The 24174-nt window shown below is 45.8% G+C and overlaps 1 protein-coding gene across 3 annotated transcripts in view; it reads left to right on the forward strand.

Annotated features, from left to right (window-relative positions):
• LCA5L (lebercilin LCA5 like) overlaps window positions 1–24174 on the forward strand; it is a 98524-nt gene that overhangs the window by 40348 nt on the left and 34002 nt on the right. For all 3 annotated transcript variants that reach the window (XM_075593727.1, XM_075593728.1, XM_075593729.1), the window contains one exon: window positions 14617–14754. In XM_075593727.1, coding sequence (XP_075449842.1) covers window positions 14617–14754 — 138 coding nt within the window. The remainder of the gene's footprint in view (window positions 1–14616; window positions 14755–24174) is intronic.

Raw genomic sequence — 24174 nt, forward strand, 5'->3', positions numbered from 1 at the left:
ATGAGTGAGAGCAAGTCTGTATTGGAAGAAGAGAGATTGATCTGTAGTTCGAGACAGTGTTTTTGTCCCCATTTTTGAAGATTGGAACAACTCTGGCAGTTTTCCAGGTCTTAGGGATATGGCCTGCAGACAGGATAGAGTTGATTATGGAAGCAATTGGTTTGACACAGGCTGAGGTACCAAGTTTTAGGAACTTGGATTGTAGCAAAGTCAAGTCCATATTGGTTGCTTAGTTTAAGATTTGAGGAGCGTTAATAGGGGATATCTCTGTTTATATGCGGATGCTAATAATAGTAGTAACCATATTAATACAAGAATTTATTTCTAGGTATAAATTCTCTCCCTATGAGACACTTATGGGATGAGTTATGACCATCAGTAGTTCAAAGGAATGAATTAAGGACCATGTGATTGGTAATAAAACAATTAATAAGTATTGCATGCAACTAATATATATTTTTGAGTCTTTCTAGGCACAGGTTAAAGCTGAAAGTGCACCTACGCGTTAATGGTCAAGCATTTTCTACGCAAGCATGCTCTTCATCCCAGATGAAAAGGCCATTTAAATACTACTCATCACCAGCATTGCAGTAAAAATTTGCTTATCATCATGGATACACATCACGCACGTCAAAATAGTGCCAGCCTCGGCACAAACGGCTAATAAAGACAAAGACATAGCGCCTGCAAATTAGTGTTTTGATGGACACAATACTCTCTGACCACTAATCATCAAGGGAGAAAGGTCATAGGCAAAAAAGTCCAGGCCTCAACACGACTTTGAACTTTTTATTTTTACAGGTTTTTCTTATTTTTCAGTTACAATGTATGCTCCATTATGTTTGTGTAAGTGGCATCCCATAAAGATGACAAAATAGTATAAGGTATTATTTGTTTAACTCTGTTTACTTTGTTTGGATTTATAGGTTAATAGAATCTCCCTGCAGAATGATATCCCGGTGGGAGAATGTTTTATCAGTCAAACAAACGGTTATGTTAATTGCTCACAGGTAGAGTTGGAAACAGAAGAGAGACACCCAATACACAAATGCTAAAAAGTAGTCTATGGGAAGAATACGTTTCGGGGAATTTATTCCCAAATATAGGAGTGGGTTACTGTATGACAGGTTTACAGGGATATCCTCAATCATACAACCACAGACGTTTACTCACTTAACCAAGAATAGGTTTAATTTAAATTAATGGCTCTGCAGAATAAAATAGCTCTAGACTATATTTTAGTCTCAAAGGGAGGGGTATGTATGCGCCCTAGTTAAAGTGCAATGTTGTGTATTTATCCAGGATTCAGGAACCATTGGGACTTGGTGGTTGGATTGATTTGCTTTGAGCGAAGCTAGCGAATGTTTTTGTATGTGTGTCTGTCCTACTCATTGCTCTCTATGTGTTAAGTACAGCAAAACTCTGATCCAGAAGTGCGTTGCAACCCCCACCGACGCTATGCCTCTCTGCGGTGATGATGTCGCCAGTCTCCCAGAAGAAGAGACCAAAGAAGAAATCAACTGGGCTGATATAAGGTCCGGAAAGGAAAGGAATGAAGTTATGCACAACTTGGACATCTTGGTCCAGCAGGACTATGAAATGGTTAACTGTTCTGTTCTTTAAATAGACTGTCTCTTAAGGATATGGGGGGACTGAGAAGACTGGATATGAGGAAGGTGGGAGGTCACCAAGGGCCGTGAGTCAACCACAAGGAAAAGATCACAAGTCAGCCATTTTGACCATAGCAGCCATCTTGGTCCGTTTTGCCATTCTGAGTAAATGCAGTATGAAAGATGCGTGCAAGAAGAATGTTTGTGCAGTCGCTCTTAGCAGAAATTAGCCCCCACCAATTCTCACAAATAGCTGACCCTTAAATTATGTGACATATTGAGACGTAAACCATTTTTCTAATCTATAGAAATATTTATTGTTATATATATGTCTCTATTGGTCACTACAAGGCCATAGTCATAGAGAAGAGTACAAAGTAAGGGTATTTGTTCTTATAGAGAACAAAAAGGAGGGAATTGTTAGGACCAGTAGGTCAGGCCAGAATCTGCACTTGTGTTAAGCATCCATTTTGTCTGTTCATAACTAGTTAAGATTCTGTAGTCAGCCTTTTGCTGAAATATAATTCCTAATGCACTCAGTTTCTGCCAAATTACATTTCCTTTCTCCCTGCTCAGGATATTGCTAAGATACTTTTTGCATAGTCAGTTTCCTGCTCTTTTAGTAATATACAATAGACTGGTTCTCTGAAAGAGGTAAAATCGTATAACTTAGTTGCTAGAGATTCAAGGTCACTTTTGATAACAGACAATGAATAAGCTATGTATTGTGACATTGCCTGTATTGGGAAAAACACGTCCCAAGATCATGCCACTAATATGTCCTGCCCCTAAATCACGCCTCTAATCAAAGCTAAGCCCAAGACACACCCAGGTTACGCCTATGTTACGCCTATGTTACGCCTCTAATCAATATCTTCTTTTTCTGGTATAAAAGTCATTACCCTATGAGTAATAAATTGAGACAAAGGATTTGAAACCTGGCTTGCGTTACGTTTCATTTCTTTCGTATTCCCGGGCCTGTAAGTTCAACAAAAATCGGAGATAACAAGTGGCAGTGCGTGAAGCTTCCCGGGGAGTCTACTGTGAAACAGTGCAGAATGTGTATAATCCAGTCACAAGGCCTTCAGCTTTCTTGGCAGAGGAAAGGTTCCTCTCAGTTCTGGAGCCTAGCCAAGCAAGAGGTTTTTCCTTCAGTTTTGGGGGCTCGTGACAAACAATTATTATTATTATTATAGTTACCCAATTTTCTTACAGCTTGCCAATGTGGCTATTTATGCTCACATTGACAGGTCCTAGCTAGCCATAGTTACAATCAATGGGTTTATGTTTAAAATATTTTAAAATCATTTTTGTGTAATGTACATTGTTTATTTCATATTTATCTATGTTTATATTTTTTGTGGCCAAAAGCCCTATTAACTATACTGTATTTGGCCAGTACACAAGAGGTTGGTTGGTTTGTTGGCAGAAATAAGGGGGCTCGGTGAAGGAGGTAAAGTAGTTGCCCCAGTGAGGATGGTTAGGTCCCCTGTGGGTGGTGGTAGGGGTTAACACCTATGTATGTACCTATGTACATTATAAACATAGGTAAGATAGGGCTAACGTAAGCCGGGAGTACAGTAGGTGATAAAAAAATGTGTTGTATTTTTGGACTATATTACCGCAGTTCCTATAAATATCGAGACCTGATGACTGGCATCAACATTACTAAATTTGTGTCTCTATATTTTTAGCGGCCGCAGTAAACACATTTGTATTTTTAGCGGTTCAATAGTGATGACGCACCATAAAAAATACGCTTTTTTTGCTGATAATACTGCATTGTTCCGGCAAGAAACAAGGAATCCGTGATTGTGCGTTCTTGTAAAGTATGTTGCAATATCAGAACCCCTTGCAGCTGGGCACGTGGAGAAACTCCCCAGAAGTTCCAATGTGAGATCTCCCAAGGGAGATCTCTCTAGGGAGATCTCACTGAAAAGCGATACGAAATATGCACACAGCGCATAAGGGGTCAGAATAAAACGTATATACAGTATTTAATACAAATACTACTTTGGGTCCAGAGAGGACCTAATCATACGGTAAATACCAAAAAACATGAACAATAAAAGTACAAATAAAACACAAGTTATGGGTAACAAATATCAATAAAGGTACATAAGATATACTTAAAATAACCAAAAATCCAACCAATGATAAAAAGTCAGAAGTACAAGACTACTGACTCAACAACAATATAAATAAAATGCTAAAGTAACTAACGATTACATGACATGAACAAAATCACAAAGGGGGGTGTGTGCTAACCGGTAGTTTCAAAGCAGAGCTGCCATAGGGGCACAGTATTGAAGCAGGGGGTCCCCAGAGCTCAACTGCATTAATTCCAGTCCCCCTGCTTCCCAAGTTACAGGCCCAGCTATGGGATGCTGGTATCTCCCTGCATCACGTGACTGGGACATTTAAACTTAGCGAGGATACCGGCACCTTATACCGGGGCCTGTAACTCGGGCAGCAGGGGGTCCCTGAGGCTAAAATTAATGTGGGTCAACTCCGGTGACCTTGTGCTTCAATACTATTTTATTAAAATAAAATAAAAATAGCTTAATCACCTTAGCGGCTAGCTGCTAAGGTAATAAGAAGGTTAAGCCAGAGTACCTGTTTTCTTGGGGGTAGAGGGGGTGGGTGAAGGGGGTAGTGGACCCAGGGTGAGTGGTTAGGCTCACTGGGAAGGTTGAGGGAGGAGTTAACCCCTTCACTATGATAATGAAGGGGTTATCCCCTCCCACTACCCACCTGGGAGGTCTAACCACCCACCCTGGAGAAATTACCCCTTCACCCATCCCTCTACCCCCAAGAAACATTAAAATACAACCCTACTACCCACCCGCTCTACTACCAACACCCCCTCAACCCCCTCGCCCCCAACACATACAGTACAATAATGGACAAAATTCCTATTATCCAGATCTGGATAACAGTGCATTTTCTCATTAAAAATAAAATAGTACCCAGCCATCATGAAGTAAATTAAGGTTGTACTTACCCCTGCAAGGATGAAGGCCGTCCTTGTCTTCCTCTGCATCTTCTGTGGGCAACAACATTAAAAGAAAAAAAATAACTACTGGCCAATAACCCCTTAATCACCTTATCGGTTATTGGTAATTAAGGGGTTAACCCCCCTCCCCTGCTACCCACTCGGGAGGCCTAACCACCCACCCCAGGGCAACTACCCACATCCCCCACACTCTCTACCGATTGATTGTCACTATGGTAAACCATGCCCACAGTATGGGCATGGATTGCCACAATGGCAATGAATCGGCAACCAAAAAAAAAAAATAACAAAAAATACAATACATAACAATGGAATAATAACAAGCATTTGTCAAACAAAAGCATTGCTTGTCCCTGGGCTTATCTATATCCTGAAAGGGGCATAGATAAACACATTGGCAATCAATGGGCATCCTAAGAATATCCTTCCTGATTGGCTGGTTTCCCTACCTTTAAGCTAATGTCACATCCTTTAAAAAAAATGGAAGCTGTCACATGATACACCAGCCAATCAGGTTAGTGGTGTACCATGTGTCAATCAAATGTGATGTCAGAGGCCTTATATAAGGCCTGTCCCATCTCATTTGAGCCCAAGAAGCCAGCGGATCAACATTTCCGGGCCCCTATGGATAACAAAGAATAGAATAAAGAACTGAAGAACTCACCAGAGACTCCTCTTCAATCAACAGAGGATCAAGGACTTCTTTGCATCATGGTGATAAGGAGCATTGCATCGTGGGTCAACAGTTGGTGCCGCAGTAGGATGACGAGGGTGAAGCCTGGCAAAAGTAAGAAACACATTGATTATCTTTTATTTAATTGTGTGGGTTTTTTTTAGGATGCCCATTGACTGTCAATGTGCTTTTCTATGCCATTTTCAATGTATAGATAAGCACAGTGACAAGCAATGCATTTTTTGGCAAATGTTTGTTTTTATTTCATTGTTATGTATTGTATTTTTGTTATGTTTTTTTGTTAGGTTGTCCATTCATTGCCATTGTGGCAATCCATGCCCATATTGTGGGCATGGTTTACCGCATTAACAATTTATGGGTTTATTGTCAAGTGTACTGTAATAGCAATGTTATTTTACTGTGTATTTCTTTAGTTTTGCAAACAAATGGGCAAACGTGCCATTAGCCATTTTTGGCTACTAGTTCCTTTGCCCATTTGTATGTGTGGTGATGGGAGTAGAGGAGGTGGGGGTAGGTTAGGCCTCCTGGCTGGGTATCGGGTGGGAGGGGGGGGAGGTACTAACCACTAAGGTAATTAAGGGGTTAGTGGCCAGCAGTTAGTTTTTCTATTTTATTTTATTTTTAACTTTTTTATTAGGCAGATATAAAATGTACATTCAAAAACGGTATACATAGCCTAATACAGAACATTTTTGTATTTTTGGGGGGGGAAAGGATGGCAAAACCTGTTGCCCGAGTCGGGTGGCCTACCAATAACGGAGAGGCCAAGAAGGAGGGGGGGTGAGAAAGAGAGAGAAAAGAGTGGGGGGGGAGGAGGAGAGGGGGGAGGAGTGTGTGCCCTGGTCGCTGGTGTCCCTTTTGGACGAACTTCGTAGAGGTACTGATTATCAAACGCTTCCTTATCTGTATTGCCTTATCTCCTTGTTTCTTCCTTGGTGGGCTTAACTCGTTCTATATGATTATCCATGGTTCCCAGATTTCGTAAAAAGCTATTGTTTTTTGCTTAAGGTGCGCGGTTAGCTTCTCCATAAGCATTACTTCATTTATCTTGTTTTTTAGTTGTCATAGAGGGTGGGGACACTTTCTTCCAGGAGGCCGCAACCTCACATCTCGCCGCTGTGAGGATGAAGGAGACCAATTTCCTCACTGGACGGTCAATTTTTTCCATTGGCCTGGCCAGTAGGTAGGTCAGTGGATCAATAGGTAGGTCGAGGCTAGTCACCTCTTTTAATAGGGTTTGCACCCTTTCCCAATACTTCTTAATTTCCGGACATGTCCACCAAATGTGGGCCATGTCACCCTTTTGTCCACAGCCTCTCCAACATAGGTCAGAAGCCAGAGGGTAGATTTGTTTTAGTCTCACTGGAGTGAGGTACCAGTAGAACATTATTTTGTAAATGTTTTCTTTGGTTGTGGTGCATATGGAAGTTCCTGAAGCTACTTCCCAAATGTCTTCCCAGTCCTCTCTGTTGATATCTATGTTCAGGTCCGCGGCCCATTTTTGCATGTAGTCATGAGTCGGAGGGTCCGCTGATGTTCCAATTCTGTATAAATCTTTGATATTAGCCCTTTTTGTTGAGAGCTATCTCTACAGTATATAGTCTCTCGAATTTAGTGAGAGGGGGAAATTCTGGATTCGGGGATATCTTCTGGGCAAAGTGTCTAATTTGGAGGTATTTGAATGTGTCCAATTGTGGTATATCGTATTTAGTGCGTAAATTTTGGTAGCTCAGGAGTTTCCCCAGGCTCAGAATGTCTCCGATCACCCTGATCCCCTTCGATTTGAATTGGTCGTATAATTTGGAAGCGTATCCGGGGGGGAATTTGGGGTTATTAAAAATTGTTGTAAGTTGTGAGCTAGGGGACGCAAGTCTGTACTTAGTCTTGACTTTCAACCAGACGTCCCAGGTATGGCTCATCGCTCCCAGTTTAAATTTGTTGAGATGCATATCTCCTCTATCCAGGCTCCACAGGCACGCTTGCAGAGAAGGCATTTTGGCATAGTGTGACTCTATTTTTAGCCAACATCGTTGTTCAGGGTCAGCGTTCCATACGGCCGCTTGTTTAAGTTGGGCTGCCTGGTAATATTTGGAGATGTCTGGGACACCCATACCTCCCCTCGCTCTAGATGCCAACAGTACCGACCTGGCTACCCTGGGTCTTTTGCCCTACAAAATGAAATTGAAGAATCTGTTTTGGATGTTCTTTAGTTCAGAACCAGGAACATGGACCGGGAGAGTTTGAAAAAAATATAATAGTCTAGGGAGTATGTTCATCTTTATCGAGATCATTCTTCCGATCCAAGAAATCTGGTAACCTTCCCATTTATCCAGGTCTCTCTTGATTTTTTCAAACAGAGCCGGGTAGTTATACTGATATAAGGATTGGTAGTTCTTTGATACATTCACTCCCAAATATTTAATGTATGAAGAACTCCATCTATAACTAAAGTTCAATTTGAGCAATTTCACTTCTGATTCTGAAAGACTCAGGTTAAGGGCTTCGGATTTGTCACTATTTATCTTGTATCCAGATATTTTGCTGAAATCTCCTAGTTCCCTTTGAAGGTTAGGAAGGGAAGTTTGGGGTCTGGATAATGACAAGATAATATCGTCCGCAAAAAGCGAGATCTTGTAATTTGTTTTTCCTATTTCTATGCCTTGGATATTTATATTGTTTCGTATTTTTGATGCCAGAGGCTCGATAGTGAGTGCAAAGAGGAGGGGGGATAGTGGGCATCCCTGTCTCGTACCATTTTTGATTTGGAATCTTTCGGTGTTCCCACCTGGCAATCTTACGAGGGCCGATGGATTTTGGTATAGGGCGCGGACCCCTGTTTAACAGGATTCGTTAAAGCCAAATTTTTCCATTGTGGTATTGAGAAATAGCCAATCAATTCTATCAAATGCCTTCTCTGCATCTAAGCTCAGTAGCATTGCCTTGGTGCCTGTGAGGTGTACATGGTCAATTATATTGATTATTTTGCGGGTATTGTCCGAGGCTTGACGCCCCGAGACAAATCCCACTTGGTCCAGATTTATTAACCTAGGTAATATTGGGTTTAGCCTGTTAGCCGGGATCTTGCTATATAGTTTAAGATCGTTATTCAGGAGGGAAATTGGTCTATAACTCCCACATTGCATAGGGTCTTTCCCTTCTTTATGTATAATAGCAATGTTTGCCAATGACATTGACGAGGGAATTGGGTTTCCCTCCATGAATGAGTTAAACATATTCAGTAGGTGTGTGGACAGTATGGGTAAAAACTTCTTATAATAGGCATTAGTGAACCCGTCTGGGCCGGGGGCTTTGGAGGTTTTCAGTGTTTTCACCATTGCTGTCAACTCGGCTTTTGAGATTTTGGAGTTGTTGCCTTTATTGTAATATTTTTGGTTAGTCCATTTAAGGGCTTTTTCTACATTTTCCAATTGCATTTGTTTAAGCTCAGTTCTATTAGTAGTCAGATGTTTATATATTTTTTTTGAGGGGTTCGCCTTATGTTGTTTTTCCAAATCGAGAATTTTGTCTGTTAATATTTTTATCCTCTCCATTTTAACTTTCTTTTTGTGGGAGGCAATTGAGATTATTTTACCTCTGATTGTGGCCTTATGGGCTTCCCACAAAATTGTTGGGGATGACACCGAACCATAGTTAATATTAAAATACTCCTTGAGGGCTTTTTTGATATCTTTCTCTACTTTGATATCATTTAATAGGGAGTCATTCAGTTTCCAATTGTAAGTGACCGTTTTTCTAAATGGTATTGAAAGTGTCAACGTAACTGGGGCATGGTCCGACCAAGTTATCGATCCGATGTCTGAGTTAGTGGTGGCCTCTAGAATGTTCTTGGTGGCAAGAAAATAGTCGATACGTGAGTACGTCTGGTGAGGGGGGAGTAAAAGGTGAAGTCCTTCTGTCCTTGGTGATGGATTCTCCATATATCCATGAGGGAGAACTCTTTAATTATCTCAAAGCAGCCCAGGTTGAATGACTTGTCTTCTATGGGGTTTAATACCATATTTAGGTCTCCTCCTAATATTATTGAGGACAAGTATTCAGGGTCCACTCCTTCTAGTACTTTTTTTAAGGATTCGTTTTGGTGTTCATTTGGCGCATATAGGTTGATCAGAGCGATCGGAGAGCCAGCCAGAGACCCATACACCACTAGAAATCTACCCTCTGGGTCCGTTGTTATTTTTGTCAGATTGAATGGAGTGCCTTGGCGAATTAAAATTGCAACTCCTCGCTTCTTACTGCTAAATGACGAGTAATAACTCATTGGGAACGCGTTTTGGAAAGTTTTGGGCGGATCCTGGGATGTGAAGTGCGTCTCCTGGAGGAAAACAATGTCACTCTTTAAACTCTTCAATTCTTGCAGAGCTAACCTCCTCTTTCGATTATTTTGCAAACCTTTTACGTTCAGAGAAACCAGTTTAATAGCTGATTGGTTAGCCATTGGGTTTATTTCTACTGTGTTTGTCTGTACTTAGGAAGGGTGTTGGTATTATCAAGACTCTCGTGGAAGCAGGTCTCTCTTAACCGACCAGGGTCGGGGGGCGAGTGCAAAAGAGGGGGGGGGGGAAGGAAGGGGAGGGGCCTGCTGGGACAGTACCAGCAGGTGATAGAAAGAGTAAACTAGGCCTTGATGTGGCCTGAAAAATTACAACCGGTGTAACTTTAAACCGGCTTTTGGGCTGGAGGCCCGTGGGGGGGGGGGGGGGTAAGTCCGGAACGGGAACCTTTGGGGACAGGGTAGACATGGGCCCCTAACTATAGATTACATAACTTTGCACCCCTCTGGGTTGCACTCTGTAAGACTTGTGTATAGGATTTCGGGGGATCCATGTGAGGTCAAGTGGATATTTTGGAGCGCTTTGTAGCTCTGCTTTAGATTACTAAGCCTGGTAACGTAGGGCCCACATGCTTCTGTGTATCCGCTTTTCAACTAGTTACGAGGGGGTCAGGGTGTCCAGACCTCTGGTTTCTCTGAACTCTGGCTCTGGGACTGATAATTAGATTGCTTTCTTGTTTTAGTTGAGGGATAGGGAGGGGGAGGGGTTAGGAGGGTGGAGGGGAGGGGGGGAGGGTGGGAAGGGGGAGAGTGAGGGGGGAGTAGGGGGGGAAGGGGAGGGAGGGGAAGGGGAGGGGAGGGAAGGGGAGGGGGGGAAGGGTCTAAGGAGACTACTGCGGTTCAGCTTTGGTGGGCCTAGAGTGGGGGGGGGGAGATCGCAGAACGCAGGCGGTGAAGCCTAGGCAATAATGGACCCCTTTCCCACACCCCCTCCCACCAACCCCACAAACCCTGCTGTACGGCCATTTCTGTGACTGGCGGTCTGGCTCTGCTCACTCTCCAAGGTGGTGATATGGTCCACGAATGCAGACCCAACTTCTAGGTAAAATTTTCGCGCCAGCAGGCCCTCCACCCACCTCCCCAAAAACAAAACCCAACTGTGGGGGCCCAACGGGGCTCCCGCTTCCAATAACGGGCATGCTGGTGTGGGTGGTTGCAGGATCCAGGAACGAGTATCCTCCTCTGCGACCGGTTGGGCGACTGCTGCTGTGAAGAGGCATGTGTGCTGCATCCTTGTAGCCTGTGGGTCGACGGGAACCAGAGCGTCTAAGCAGGTGTGGGCAGCTCCATTTTTTTCCACAGGTTAAATCTCAGCAGGGTCCCCGGCTGGCTATTTGTTTTGACTCTGTTGGTGGGCAGCTATTCTTGCTGACTCTCGCTCTGGGCCTCCACTGTTTCCACTGGGGTCGTGGTTCGGTAGTTCTGTCGACCATGATGGAGGAGGGGTCAGGCCCAGCGCACGGGCAAACGGGTCCATATCCTCTGGATGGCGTATGGTCAGGAATCTTCCCCCCTTGCTGGCAATCAATTTAAACGGGAACCCCCAGCGGTATTTTATTGCTTTCTCCCGCCAATAGAGTCGTAAGGGGCTTCAGTTCTTTGCGGCGGATGATGGTTAGCCGCGAGAGATCGTTGAACATCAGCAGGGTTTCATCTTGGAATGTTATAGATTCCCTCTCTCTGCAGGTCGCTATGATCCGCTCTTTGGCTGAATAGCTATGCATCCTCACGATGATATCGCGCCTGCGTTTTGGATCATCCAATTTTGGCCCCAGGGCCCGGTGGGCTCTGTCTATTTCAAGATCCTTTTCATCCAAATCACTGCAGAGCAAAGTGAAAAGTTCGGTTAGGTACGGTCTGATATTTTCTGGTGATATTGTTTCAGGGACATTACGGACGCGCAAATTTTGCCGTCTGTCACTGTTTTCTTGATCTTCCAGACCTTCTTTGAGGGATAGTATTTCCTCTCCTAACCGTATGATTTCTTCCTCTGCCGCAGACTGCCTTGTGAGGGACGCCTCCATTTTATTCTCCGTCTCCTTTGCTCTTGTTGTCAGGCTTTCAATATCTTGCCTGATATCCCTGACTGCCTCTTTGATGTCCGCTTGCAGGGATGTGTGCAGTTTCAAGTGCATTGCACTAAAGAGCTCCTCCAGATATGCTCTGGTGACTGGTTCCTCAGATCCCGGGCTTGCTCTCAATTGTTGCCGGTTGTCTGCCGTCATCGCTGTGTCTCGTGCTCTGGCGCCATCCTGTTTTTCGCCTGAGTCCTCCGCTCTCCTCTGAGGCGGCGAAAAGTATTTTGTGACCCCATGGGCTGCCGTTCTTTTTACTTTAGACATTCCTGGTCGTTTCGTCTTCAGTTTGTGCCAAGTTTCGTATAGATTTTCGGGTCAGAAGGGTGTTTTGCTATCGTTAGATGCTGGCAGGGCTTCGGAGCTCCACGCTTACCCAGTCATACTTGGTGACGTCACCCCAGAATAAACATTTTTAATGTGTTGAGGACAGACACACTCCCCTCATTCTGTTGATTTGTCTCTTTAAATGGTGAGGTCAAGAAAAGGGGGGGGGGGCGGATTCTGGGTGGTCCCCAGGGACCGCAGGCAGAGCTCAGCTGGGGGGGTGCACTGGAGGCAATTCCGCATTTCTCCCAGGGGGCGCCAAGGCCCCAATAGCCAGAGAGGGATGGCCACCCCTCCTCACCCTGCAGCCTCTCTGGTGTATCTATAAGGTGCTAGTACGCTTCCCCCGTTCCCCGTAGAATGTATGCCCTCTCAGGGCAGCACTGCGCCCCTTCTCCTGGGATCCGGTGACTGATCTCTCCCTCTTGTTTTTAGGGCTTATGCGTGGGCCCAACGGCCATTTTAGAGGGTGGGGGGGGCGACACTCCTCAAAGCTGCAGGGCCCAACTTCCACTCTACCTGCGTTTTGCTGCCGCCGGAGGGGCTCACCGATGGGGGGGGGAGATTCCCTCAACCACCTCTGCCGCCCGAACCCGCTCCGTGATCTGCCGTTCGATCCGCCTCCTAGGTGAACCGCGCGGCTCCGGCGGCCATCTTGGGATCAGGGACGCAGGGGAATCAGACTCCGGTGGCAGTGGAGCATCGGGCGCTCGTTAGCGCAGCAAACCCTCTGCGGTGAGTGGACCAGACCGGACCGCCAGGCCACTTTGTGTTTTTACTTTGGGGGAGTTTTAGAGGGGTATTCCCCGTCTACCAATGACCTCAGGACGGAACCGATCTAACTTGCGGCTTCCCAGCTCCACGTCCTGGCCACGCCCCCTTCTAGTTTTTCTATTTTAATGTTGCTGCACATGGAGAACGAGGAGGATGGTGATGAGGACGAGGACGGCCTTCATCCTAGCAGGGGTAAGTACAACTTTAATTTACTTTATTCTGGCTGGATAATGACTTATTTTAATGGGCAAATGCGCTATTATCCAGATCTGGAAAATAGGGATTTTGCCTATTACTGCACTGTATGTGTTAGGAGGGAAAGGCGGTTGTTGGGGGTCGAGGGGGGGGGAGGGGTAGTAGTAGGGTGTCCATTCATTATTTTTGGGGTTGTCTTTGCTCCAATTGACGGTATAGGTAACCACACTGGCAATGAGTGTATTGGCTAGTATTGGTGTTTGTATTGTATTTTAATGTTTATTGGGGGTACAAGGGGTGGGTGAAGGTGGTATTTGGCCCATGGTGTGTGTTTATGCCTATGGAAATGGGAGGGGTTAACCCCTTCATTAGCTTAGCGGTATTAACCGCAAAAGATAATGAAGCGGTTAACGCCTCCCGCAACCCTCCCGATAGGCATAAACACCCACTATGGGCCAAATACTACCTTCACCCACCCCCTCTACCCCCAATAAACTGGGCACTGGTATTTAACCCCTTCATTAACTTCACAGCTAGCTACTAGGCTAATGAAGCTGCGTGTATTTTTATTTCATAGGATGGAAGCAGGGGATCTCCGGAGCGGATATTAATGTGTGTCCGCTCCGGACACTCCCGGCTTATCCGATGTTGTAAAAATAAATTGCGTATCCCATCTCGCCACAACTAGTTTCAGCCACGATCTGAATCTCGGAGCTACTAGGATAGCTCGATTTGGCAAAAAATGCGAGTTTGAGCATTTTTTGACAATCCCGCATGGTTTGTCTGTGCGGGAGCACGACCAATCAGGAAGAAGCACTCCTCGAGCGAGCTGGCATGTTATTGAAGCTTTCTGAATAGCTACACTTGCAAACTCATTCGAGAAGTTCCCAAAATTCGTGATAAGTCACTTATCCAAGCTACTAGAATAGCACCCATAGACTGTGTCAAATCTTACAGTACACGCCACATCTTCAGAAAGACAAAGAAAAGAGTGAAGGTTCCAAACATGCAATTTAAATAGCTGCTGGAAAAGGTCTCTTTATGTGCACCCTGTGCAGAATACAGGAAATAGAAAAGCAATATTAAACAGACTCACAGTATCAATGTTTTAAAGGTATACTTAATGTACAATATAGCATACAGGAAGGAGCATTTTTTTTAAAGAAATACTAAAACATTGGTTCAAGCCTTAAACTTGGAGGATTTTACATTTAGGACTTGTCTCTGAAAGGGTATTAGATGCTTCGGTCAGTCTGAATACATATAATGGGCTCTAAAAATCAAAAGCGTAATTTAGGCCCATAGTGGTTATTTTGTCGAAAATCAACCTGAAAAATACCTGCAACAGGCAGTGTCTATGTATTAAGCTTAGTGGAACCATTTTCTGGAAAGCATGGTGCAAAACACAAATACCAAAATACCCACAAATGTTATGCAAATACGTCAGCACACACCCACTTTTTGGTAGATAGACTCCAATAAATGTACAGTATGTGTTTATAACAGTTATAAAGAAGTGCCATCAAATAAGAGCAAGGAATGATACAGTTATTTGTTTTAAACCGTGCATATAGGGGTTGAAGAAACAGCTGCAGCTTGCCAATACATGCTACAGTCGTCAGCTGGCTACAGAAAGTAAAAAAGCAACAAACGCACAAGCAATCACTAAGGAACTGCAAACTGAAATTAATTCCCTTCATCAAAAATTAAAGGTATCATTCAACATATATATATATATATATATATTATGGTTAAGAAAACTTGTATTTGTATTAGTGTTGTACTGAGTCCTAAAATATACCGGGTACCCGGGGAAAATTAGCAATTTTACTCTGCTGGGTCCCGGGTAACCGGCTGGGTAGCACACACTTACCTGCAGAGGGTGAGGAATACCGCTGCGGAGGGTGAGGAGGACCATCGTGACATCGTGGGAGCAGCAGGAGACATCCAGGTGGCGGTGGCAGCAGAGACGTCCTTGTTCAGCCAGTGGGAGCAGCGGAACACAGCACAGCTGATGGCAGTGGCAGTCGGGGAACCATGTGACCAGAGCAGCAGCGTTCCTATTGGATAGCCGGGGAGGAGCTGGCTGTCCAATAGGAACGCGTCTGCTCCGGTCACATGATTCCCGGGCTCCCACCAGCATCAGCTGTGTTCCGCTGCTCTCACCGGCTGAACTAGGACGTCTTCTGCTGCCACCGACACCAGGATGTCTGCTGCTGCTCCCACAATGCCGCTGCGGTCCTCCTCACCCTCCGCAGCGGTCTTCCTCACCCTCCATCGCCGGCTGCAGGTAAGTGTTCAAGTCTTCCGCTGCTAGACAATTACCCGGCGCCGGTTCCAGCTCCCTGCTGCCGGGTCCGGGTAATTTCCAGGTAGCTGAAAAAGCGCCGGGAACCGGGTAATTACCCTGTATTCGGTACATCATTAATTTGTTTATTTTAGGCTACAGTTTTAAAGTGGTCTATTAGTGCAATAAAACACACTGCAAGCACTGTGATAAAACATCCCTTTGTGTGATGCTTATGTAACGGATTTTCTGACTTGGCTGACCCACCCTATCTCACATTGGCCCCTGTGGTCTAACCAGTCCCCATTACATGGTCGTGTCTGGTGGTGCACCTGTTGGCAACAGGACTCCTGAGTCTCCCGCATGATGTTGTATGGGGAATGTCACCCAGACAGGCAGCTGAGGTAGTGTGCTAGAGTCCTACCTACATACAGTGCAGCGCCTCCACCTCATTAGGATCTCTGCATCCGCAAGGAGATGGTTCTGATGAGGAACTCCTTCTCAGTGCCTTCCTCTGTGGAGTAACTTCACACTCACACATGTGGGTTTTGATGAATAAGGGCATCTTTATTGGTGGTATAGGCAGACAGCCCCTCGCAGCAAACAGCTTAGCCGCTCATCTCTCTGCTGCACTCCATCTGGAAGGTTCCTCCTTCTCCTAATGGAGTTGCTTTCCACCTCTCCCCTCAGGGAGATTCACCAACTTGTCTCTCTTGAGCTGCACAGACTCCAGCTCTTGCATCACACACTGCAACACTGTTGCAGACCTCCACATGACACTCCAAAACAGAGTCAGAACACCAACTGAACTGCTAACTTTAGGCAGTCCTGTGTCTTATATCACCTCCAGAAAACAGACACCCTCTGTGTCACTAACCGTGGACACAAAGCATGTTGTCACTTCCTTTGGGACATATGACACCTCATCAGGGTTTCAGGGCAAACCTCCATGATTGTTACTGGCAACCCTGCATACTTACCAGGATTACTGCCAGCATGAAAGAGATATGTACACCAATTTTACACATGGCTACATTCTCCCCCTGGTGGAACCCAACGACCTGGCTGGGATCTAAATTTGCGGAACCTTCCTTCAGGTAGCACTGCAAAACACAACAACACACATTACAGTACATATCTTTTCATCATAACATAATAACAGATACATCCTAACTTTAGATGATGTATAACAACCAGGATTACTCCCTGATGGAGTATCCATTACTGGTACTACCATACCCTCTTAAGGTGGCCTGCGCACAGCATGGTCCACTGGGTTTAGAGCAGAAATATCATAACACTCTGGGTGACATACTGGAAACCCACAATCAGCCCATAACACTTGCCTGGATGCTAGTGGACTGAGAGGATCATGCCCATATACTTCCTTAAGGCATCTCCTGGAGATGTAGGCTAACTTTTCTTAATTACACCACTTCTCGTCTAACACTTCAGGATCCCAATCCTCTAGAGAGCTATCAGTATCCCAATTTTCCTCGCCTGATCCTTCCTCATCATCAGAACTATATCCCCTATCCTCATCAGTGGAACCCATTTCGAACTCAATTTCTCCCTCCCATGGATGGTGAAAATAAAGTAACAACTTTTGGCGAGTCCTGGCAACTCTTGCCGACACTGGAGGCACATAGGGTTGTACCCGAGCAACGGGCACAATATGAGCAACATTACCCAAATCCCTAGAAGACAGTCCCGATGTCCCTGTGGACCTAGAATTGGACAAAAGGCGCTTAGGCCTGCATTTTATATTAGCATTGCAATCAGTATTACTCGTACAAGATGACTCTTTTCTCCTATGCATTTCCCTCCCCGCTCCCTCATCGGATGTAAAGCAATCACCCCAGTCCAGGTTCTCCCCAGTCTGTTCATCAGCGAGGCCCCGTGACTCCCCAGACAACCCTTGGCTGGATTGGGACCCATAGGAAAAAGTGACAGGGGCAGCGGCTTTAACTATGGCCGGGGGTTGGGCATAGGGAAATACTTCTGGCATCCGCGGGCTACAACCCACAACTCGTCGCTACCTTGCCTGGTGCCATTGGATTGGCCTTCCGGTTCTCCCGTCCCGCTGCTCCCAGGCTTCCGCAGGGCCTGCCAGCTCTTCCCTGATCCAGGCGATCTGGTACAGCTGGTTGGTCGCGAGGACGCGGCCATCTTCCACCCAGCTCCGCTGTGTCCGCCGAATGTGATGTCATCAATATCGCGGGACTCACCGCCGCCATCTTGCGTTGGGTTCCCAACCGGAACCTCTTCCTCCAGAACGACATCCGCCGCCGGAAGTGATGGTTCTTCTCGCCGCTCCGCTCGGGCCTTGGCTAGGCCTGCCGTTTTCGCCGCCACTGACGCCTGTGGAGGGTAAGGATGTATCTCACCGCTTCGTCGGCTGTCGATGGGGCCTCCTCCGCCTTCCGCGCTGGAAGTCACCACGGCCGTGGAACTCCTCCGCTCCGGTTGCCTCCGCACAGGTGATCTCGGCACCTCGAGACTCCGCTCCGCTACCATGCAGGTAAGTGCTGGCTCTTTTTCAGCACCGCTGTAGTGGTCCGCCGGTAGGCGCATCACCACCGATGTCGGGCTGGGCTGTTCTTTGTCCGAAGATGCAGGCTCCGACTCGGGAAGTGGCACTCCCGTAGGGGACCGACGGTGAGGTTCCAGGTTCTCACCACGGTTGCAGGCCCCTTTCTCTTTAGGCTCCCTTGCTATCATCAGTAGCAATCCCCATTCTCCGGGATCAGCTGGTTCTTCCTTGACCGAGTGCGAGGCTTCAGCCGTCAGCTTGGCTGTGTCCGCTCCCGCCTCCATGGTCTGTCCCGGCACAAAGGGCTGCACGGCCCATAGATAATGGATGCCACATTGGGGACACCTTGCCTTGGTACTGGCTTCTCCACCGGGCAACCTGCACTGCATGCACAGGCACCGCAGTGTCTCTTTGTCCCCAGCCTTGACTACAAGGAAGCCTCCTGGCAATGAATAGGGATATACCCCAATGTCCATCTCGCTCTTTGTAGTGCTGGTTACGGGAGACACTTTGCACAGTGGTCTCTCCTGTTCACCAGCTCCTCGAAACTGAGGGACAGGAAGCTCACATCCAGCTCCTCCCTCAGACAACTCGGGTCTCGCTTGGCAGAGATAAAGACCCCTCCCCCTGGTGAATATTTGGGGAGGGTCCCATAGATTCACTGGGTGACCCAGCACTGGCTCTGAGCCCCTCATAGTCCATGAGGGCGCGGCCACAGCTTTCGCGCCATACCCCCCAGCAGGGTGGGGTTCTTTGCTTGGCGCCAATCCCGGCCAACTCCTTGCATCTTTTGTGTTTGCAGAATTTTCTGCACTTGGCCCACGCGGTCTCCCAGGGAAGCGGGAGCTGCTATTTTTGATTTCACGGCCATTCACTATAGCAACAATGTCCTCGCTACTGTCCTCCAGGGTATCACCCCGCGGTCCTAGGCAGGACCAAAACGGCGCAGCCACAGCCTTGGCGCCACTCCATAGTAGGCTAGCAAAAGTCACTTCAGTAGCTTGCTCTTCAGTGGGACGCACACCACGTGCACTCCCTTCCTCTGCCTCCGTCCACCATCTTGGACCTTCTGCGCCGCGCGGATCCTCCATTCTTGCGGTCGCCATTTGGGTACTGTATTTGCTGTTATTGTACATGGAGCTCCTCTCTGCGGGGCAGCTGCCATACCGATACAATAAAGATTGGCCGATGCACCACCTTGTGTACCTAATGTAGGTCTGACTCGTGTTGCACTACCTCAGGCTAGGCTCACTCTCTCTGTGTATGCTGTGTCTCTCCTTTCTCTCCAACCTGTGCTGACTGTGGTAAGTGGTCTGGAATGGGCTAGAGTACTCTGGCTTCTCCATGCAGTACTAGGGCGTCTACCTACTGTTGGTCAGTCTAGCGCAGACCCTCTCCAGGATTCCTGACCTCTGTTAACAGGCTATCCCTTTAGGCATCCTACCAACTAGAACTACCTCAAGGTGACTAGGACAGCTATAGCCCCTCTCCAGACCCCCATCTCCTTCCAGGCGCCCAGGTCGTCCCTGCGGTCTGACAACTCCATCAGCCCCCCTGACTACCCCGTGGTTCCATCCCAAACACAGCACTGACTGGCAGCATACACTCTCCTGTTTCCCAGTGTGCCTAGCAAAAGCCTGTCCTGTTGACAGGTATCTCAGCAGCGCCTCCAAATGTAACGGATTTTCTGACTTGGCTGACCCACCCAATCTCACATTGGCCCCTGTGGTCTAACCAGTCCCCATTACATGGTCGTGTCTGGTGGTGCACCTGTTGGCAACAGGACTCCTGAGTCTCCCGCATGATGTTGTGTGGGGAATGTCACCCAGACAGGCAGCTGAGGTAGTGTGCTAGAGTCCTACCTATATACAGTGCAGCGCCTCCACCTCATCAAGATCTCTGCATCCGCAAGGAGATGGTTCTGATGAGGAACTCCTTCTCAGTGCCTTCCTCTGTGGAGTAACTTCACACTCACACATGGGGGTTTTGATGAATAAGGGCATCTTTATTGGTGGTATAGGCAGACTGCCCCTCGCAGCAAACAGCTTAGCCGCTCATCTCTCTGCTGCACTCCATCTGGAAGGTTCCTCCTTCTCCTAATGGAGTTGCTTTCCACCTCTCCCCTCAGGGAGATTCACCAACTTGTCTCTCTTGAGCTGCACAGACTCCAGCTCTTGCATCACACACTGCAACACTGTTGCAGACCTCAACATGACTCTCCTGAACAGTCAGAACACCAACTGAACTGCTAACTTTAGGCAGTGCTATGTCTTATTTCACCTCCAGAAAACAGACACCCTCTGTGTCACTAACCGTGGACACAAAGCATGTTGTCACTTCCTTTGGGACATATGACACCTCATCAGGGTTTGAGGGCAAACCTCCATGATTGTTACTGGCAACCCTGCATACTTACCAGGATTACTGCCAGCATGAAAGAGATATGTACACCAATTTTACACATGGCTACACTTATAAATGCTGAAAAATATAGAATAACAAATATACTTCATTTCAATTGTGCCCATAGCCAGACAGTATATTTTCTGCCGAATCCTTTTAAAAAGTAAAATAAAATAAACAGATGAGAAAATCTATGTATATTATATTTATATTGAGCCAACGATGAACACAACACTTTACAAAATAGATATAAGATTACAGGGATTTAAAATACAATAAGTGAATCAAAAATATAAACAATAAAAGAAAATTAGTTCATTCTCCCGGAGAGCTTACAATCTAAGTGACGTTATCATTGTTAAACTCACTGGTTTAATAGTTTGGAATAACTCATATGTGAGCTTATTGTTACCCTTCTATGGGGCCTATTCTAGTAGCTTCAATAAGTGAGTTATTGATGGTTTTGGGCATGTCTCGAGTGAGTTTGCATGTGTAGCTATTCAGAAAGCTCCGATAACATGCCAACTCGCTCGAGACCTGCTTCTTCCCGATCAATAGCTCTCCCGCTCACTAAAACTGAGCAGTAGCTTAAAAAATGCTCAAACTCGCATTTTTGGAGAAATCGAGAAAGTCGGGTAGCTCCGATATGCACACCGCAGCTGCAACTCACACATTCTCATCTGGTGGCGAGATGGGATCCGCGTTGTGACTCTGATGGAAAAAAATAATTCTTAGTACATCGGATTGAAGCCGGGTGTCTCTGGAGCTGACAGACATTAATAGCAGCTCCAGAGACCCCCTGCATCCATACTATGTAGTAAAAATACATTTACATACATACGGCTAACCACCAAGGTAATGAAAGGGTTAAATACCAGTGGGGGTAGAGAGGGTGGATGAAAGTGGTATTTGACCCGTGCTGGGTGTTCAGGCCTACCGGGAGGGTTGCGGGAAGAGTTAACCCCTTCATTACCTTAGCGGATACCGCTAAGGTAATGAAGTTGCTAACTCCTCCCGCTACCCACCTGGTAGGCCTAAACACCCACCCTGGGGAAACTACCCACTTCAGCCACCCCCTCTTCCGCCAAGAAACCAGGTACTCTATTTTAACCCCTTCATTACCTTAGCAGCTAGTCGCTAAATGAATGCAGCTGTTTTTATTTTATTTTACTAACACAGTTTGGAAGTAGAGGGTCTCCAGAGCTGAACCGCATTCATTTCAGCCCCGGGGACCCCTGCTTCCCGAGTTACAGGCTTTGGTATGGGGTGCCGGTATCTCCCTGCATTGTTTAAATGTCCCACATCACATGACCAGGACTTTAAACTTTGCAGAGATACCGGCACTCCATACCGGGGCCTGTAACTCGGGAAGCAGGGGGTCCCCGTAGCTGAAATGAATGCGATTCAGCTCCGGAAAGCCCCTGCATCAATACTGTGTTATTACAATAAAATAAAAACAGTGCGATCACCTGTAAGAGTTGTGCAGCGAGATGCAGCTCTCTCTGTGCAGCTCTTACAGGCTGCAGGCTGATCGCAGGGGCAGAACTTAGAAAAGACAGAGCTAAAACACACTGCTATCCTGAGCGGTATCGCATGTTCCTACCTCACCTCACCTCCCTGAATACCGTGATAACACAAACGTCAGACCGTGAAGTAGGGTCATGCCAAAATGTTCGATTTGGCAGTGATTTTATCTAAGCTACCTCAGAGCCTTTCCCATTAGATTTGTAGGTTTCGGTATTCTGTCAGCCCTTCTTGCGTGTCCAAACCGGGCGGAAAATATTTTTTTAGAAGCGGTTTCATGCCAGTTCTGTAATTCCGGGCAGAATGGCCAAAAAGGCATAAAACTCACATTATTTCCAAAGTCGCTGGAATTTAAGTAGCTAATTCACTTCAAACAAACTTTCTCCAGAGCATGAGAGAGAGAGAGACCTAATTTAGTGGAGTCTCTCATATGGAGAGACACCTGGGCTCAGAAAAGATGCCTGGGAGATATGCTTACTGTATGAGATATGCAAAGTATATTTAAATGACTCACACCCATACCTCATATTTCCATAAGACAAGGCCACTTCTGATTAAGGGGGTACTGGTGTCAGGCCGAACAGGATCAGAACCCACACCTAACTCTAGCTTTGAACTAAACCAGTTGCTGCAGCATTCTTTTGAGCTCTACTGCTCCCACCTGTAGCCCCCTCCCCCTGGCTTTCTTTTAAAGCAGACCACTCCACTTCCACTTCCTGGTTGCCAGTTCAATGTGCCTTGTGCACAAAAAGGAGCACACCTGAGACACATGGGAGTTGTGTGACACTGATGCTTCCTAGTGTAGCACCCTTGGGGGTATACTATTTTATGTTATGGGGTTATACTATTTTATGTTATGGGGTTGATGGTTCCTAGAAGGGGTTAATTATAGTTAACAGTCTCCTATTCCCTTAGGTGAAACTGCTGGGCAGACACATAGCCACCTCCAGAAGGTGCCTTGTATGTCACTAGTTAAGGATAATTTGTAGAAGGTTAACCCTTCCACTATTAATCATAGTGACTATATGGCTCTGGCCATGTTCCACTCACAAAAGGGAATGGACATGTACTCCTAAGAAGATTTTGTAAACAAGGGCCTGGGAGTATCACCTTAGAATTACTAGGGGGTGAGACTCTTTTGTTTTGTCAGATGTGATAGGGTGTAAGCTCTCATGTCAGAGTGTACCGTGCCTAGGGATTCCAGTGAGGTGGGAACAGCCATCATTCAATTAATGGAGTGTAACTTTACCATACTACAAAGTGGAAAATATGTACCTCTTTGGGGAAATACTGAGCAGCTCTAAGGAACAAGCTATATTTATATGTACAGGGTATGTGTTCCTGCAAATAAAGTAACAGAGAAGTTCCTGGCGCCCTCTATTATTGCTCACCATACCAGCCCTGCATGAATTCTAGCACTCTGAGAACAAGGTAAGAGAATCACCTACACCCCTATAGAGACATTAGGATGCTTTGGTGTGGCCTCTCTTCTGTTGGCCGGGGGTAGAGGTGTTACCCTAGCATCTGGTTTAGTTCAATGCTAGAGCTGCTGCCCACAATAGCAGAGGTTGTGTGCTCTGATCCTGTCGCACCTGATACCAGTTCCCTCTTCATCACACTGGGCCTTAGAGTTGTCAGTATAGGTCTCATGGAAATATTTTGTGGGTGTAACTCATTTAAATATACTTTTCATAACTCATTAGCATATATATATATATATATATATATATATATATATATATATATATATATATATATATATATATATACATACATACATATATATACATATATATATACATATATATATATACATATATATACATATATATACACACACATATATTTTATATATATATAAAAAGAAAGACAATATTAAACAAGTGTGTAAACTGTGAAATCAATAATCATAGATAAACATAAAAATATATATGTGCATATAGGACCAAAGTGAATAATGAACAAATAAAATACACTAATGTCCACATGTAGAGTCCAGAAAAAAGTAAATATGGCACATCACCAATCTAGAACAATGTCCTGTACCACAGAGAATAGTCAATTCCACAGAGTGGGGGGCTGCTCTTGTAAGGAAGTATCACTTCCAGTAGAGAAAAATCTAAAAAAACAAGAGGAAAAAGCGCACATACCCTAGGGCACTACCATAAAAAATACAATTTATTAAAAAGAACGGGAGACAAATGTCCACTTACAAGAATAAAAATAAAACCGAGCTTAGAATAGAACCCGGTTACCAGCAACCAGCTGGATACTCCACTATCAGCTGAAGAACACCTCAATGAACGCAGCTCTGTAACAGGAACAGGGATCCCACGGACCTATACTTTTGTGCACAGACATCCAAATTGGAACAAATCAGTCTTC

The sequence above is a fragment of the Ascaphus truei genome, chromosome 3, assembly GCF_040206685.1.
Source record: "Ascaphus truei isolate aAscTru1 chromosome 3, aAscTru1.hap1, whole genome shotgun sequence".
Taxonomy (NCBI): Eukaryota; Metazoa; Chordata; class Amphibia; order Anura; family Ascaphidae; genus Ascaphus; species Ascaphus truei.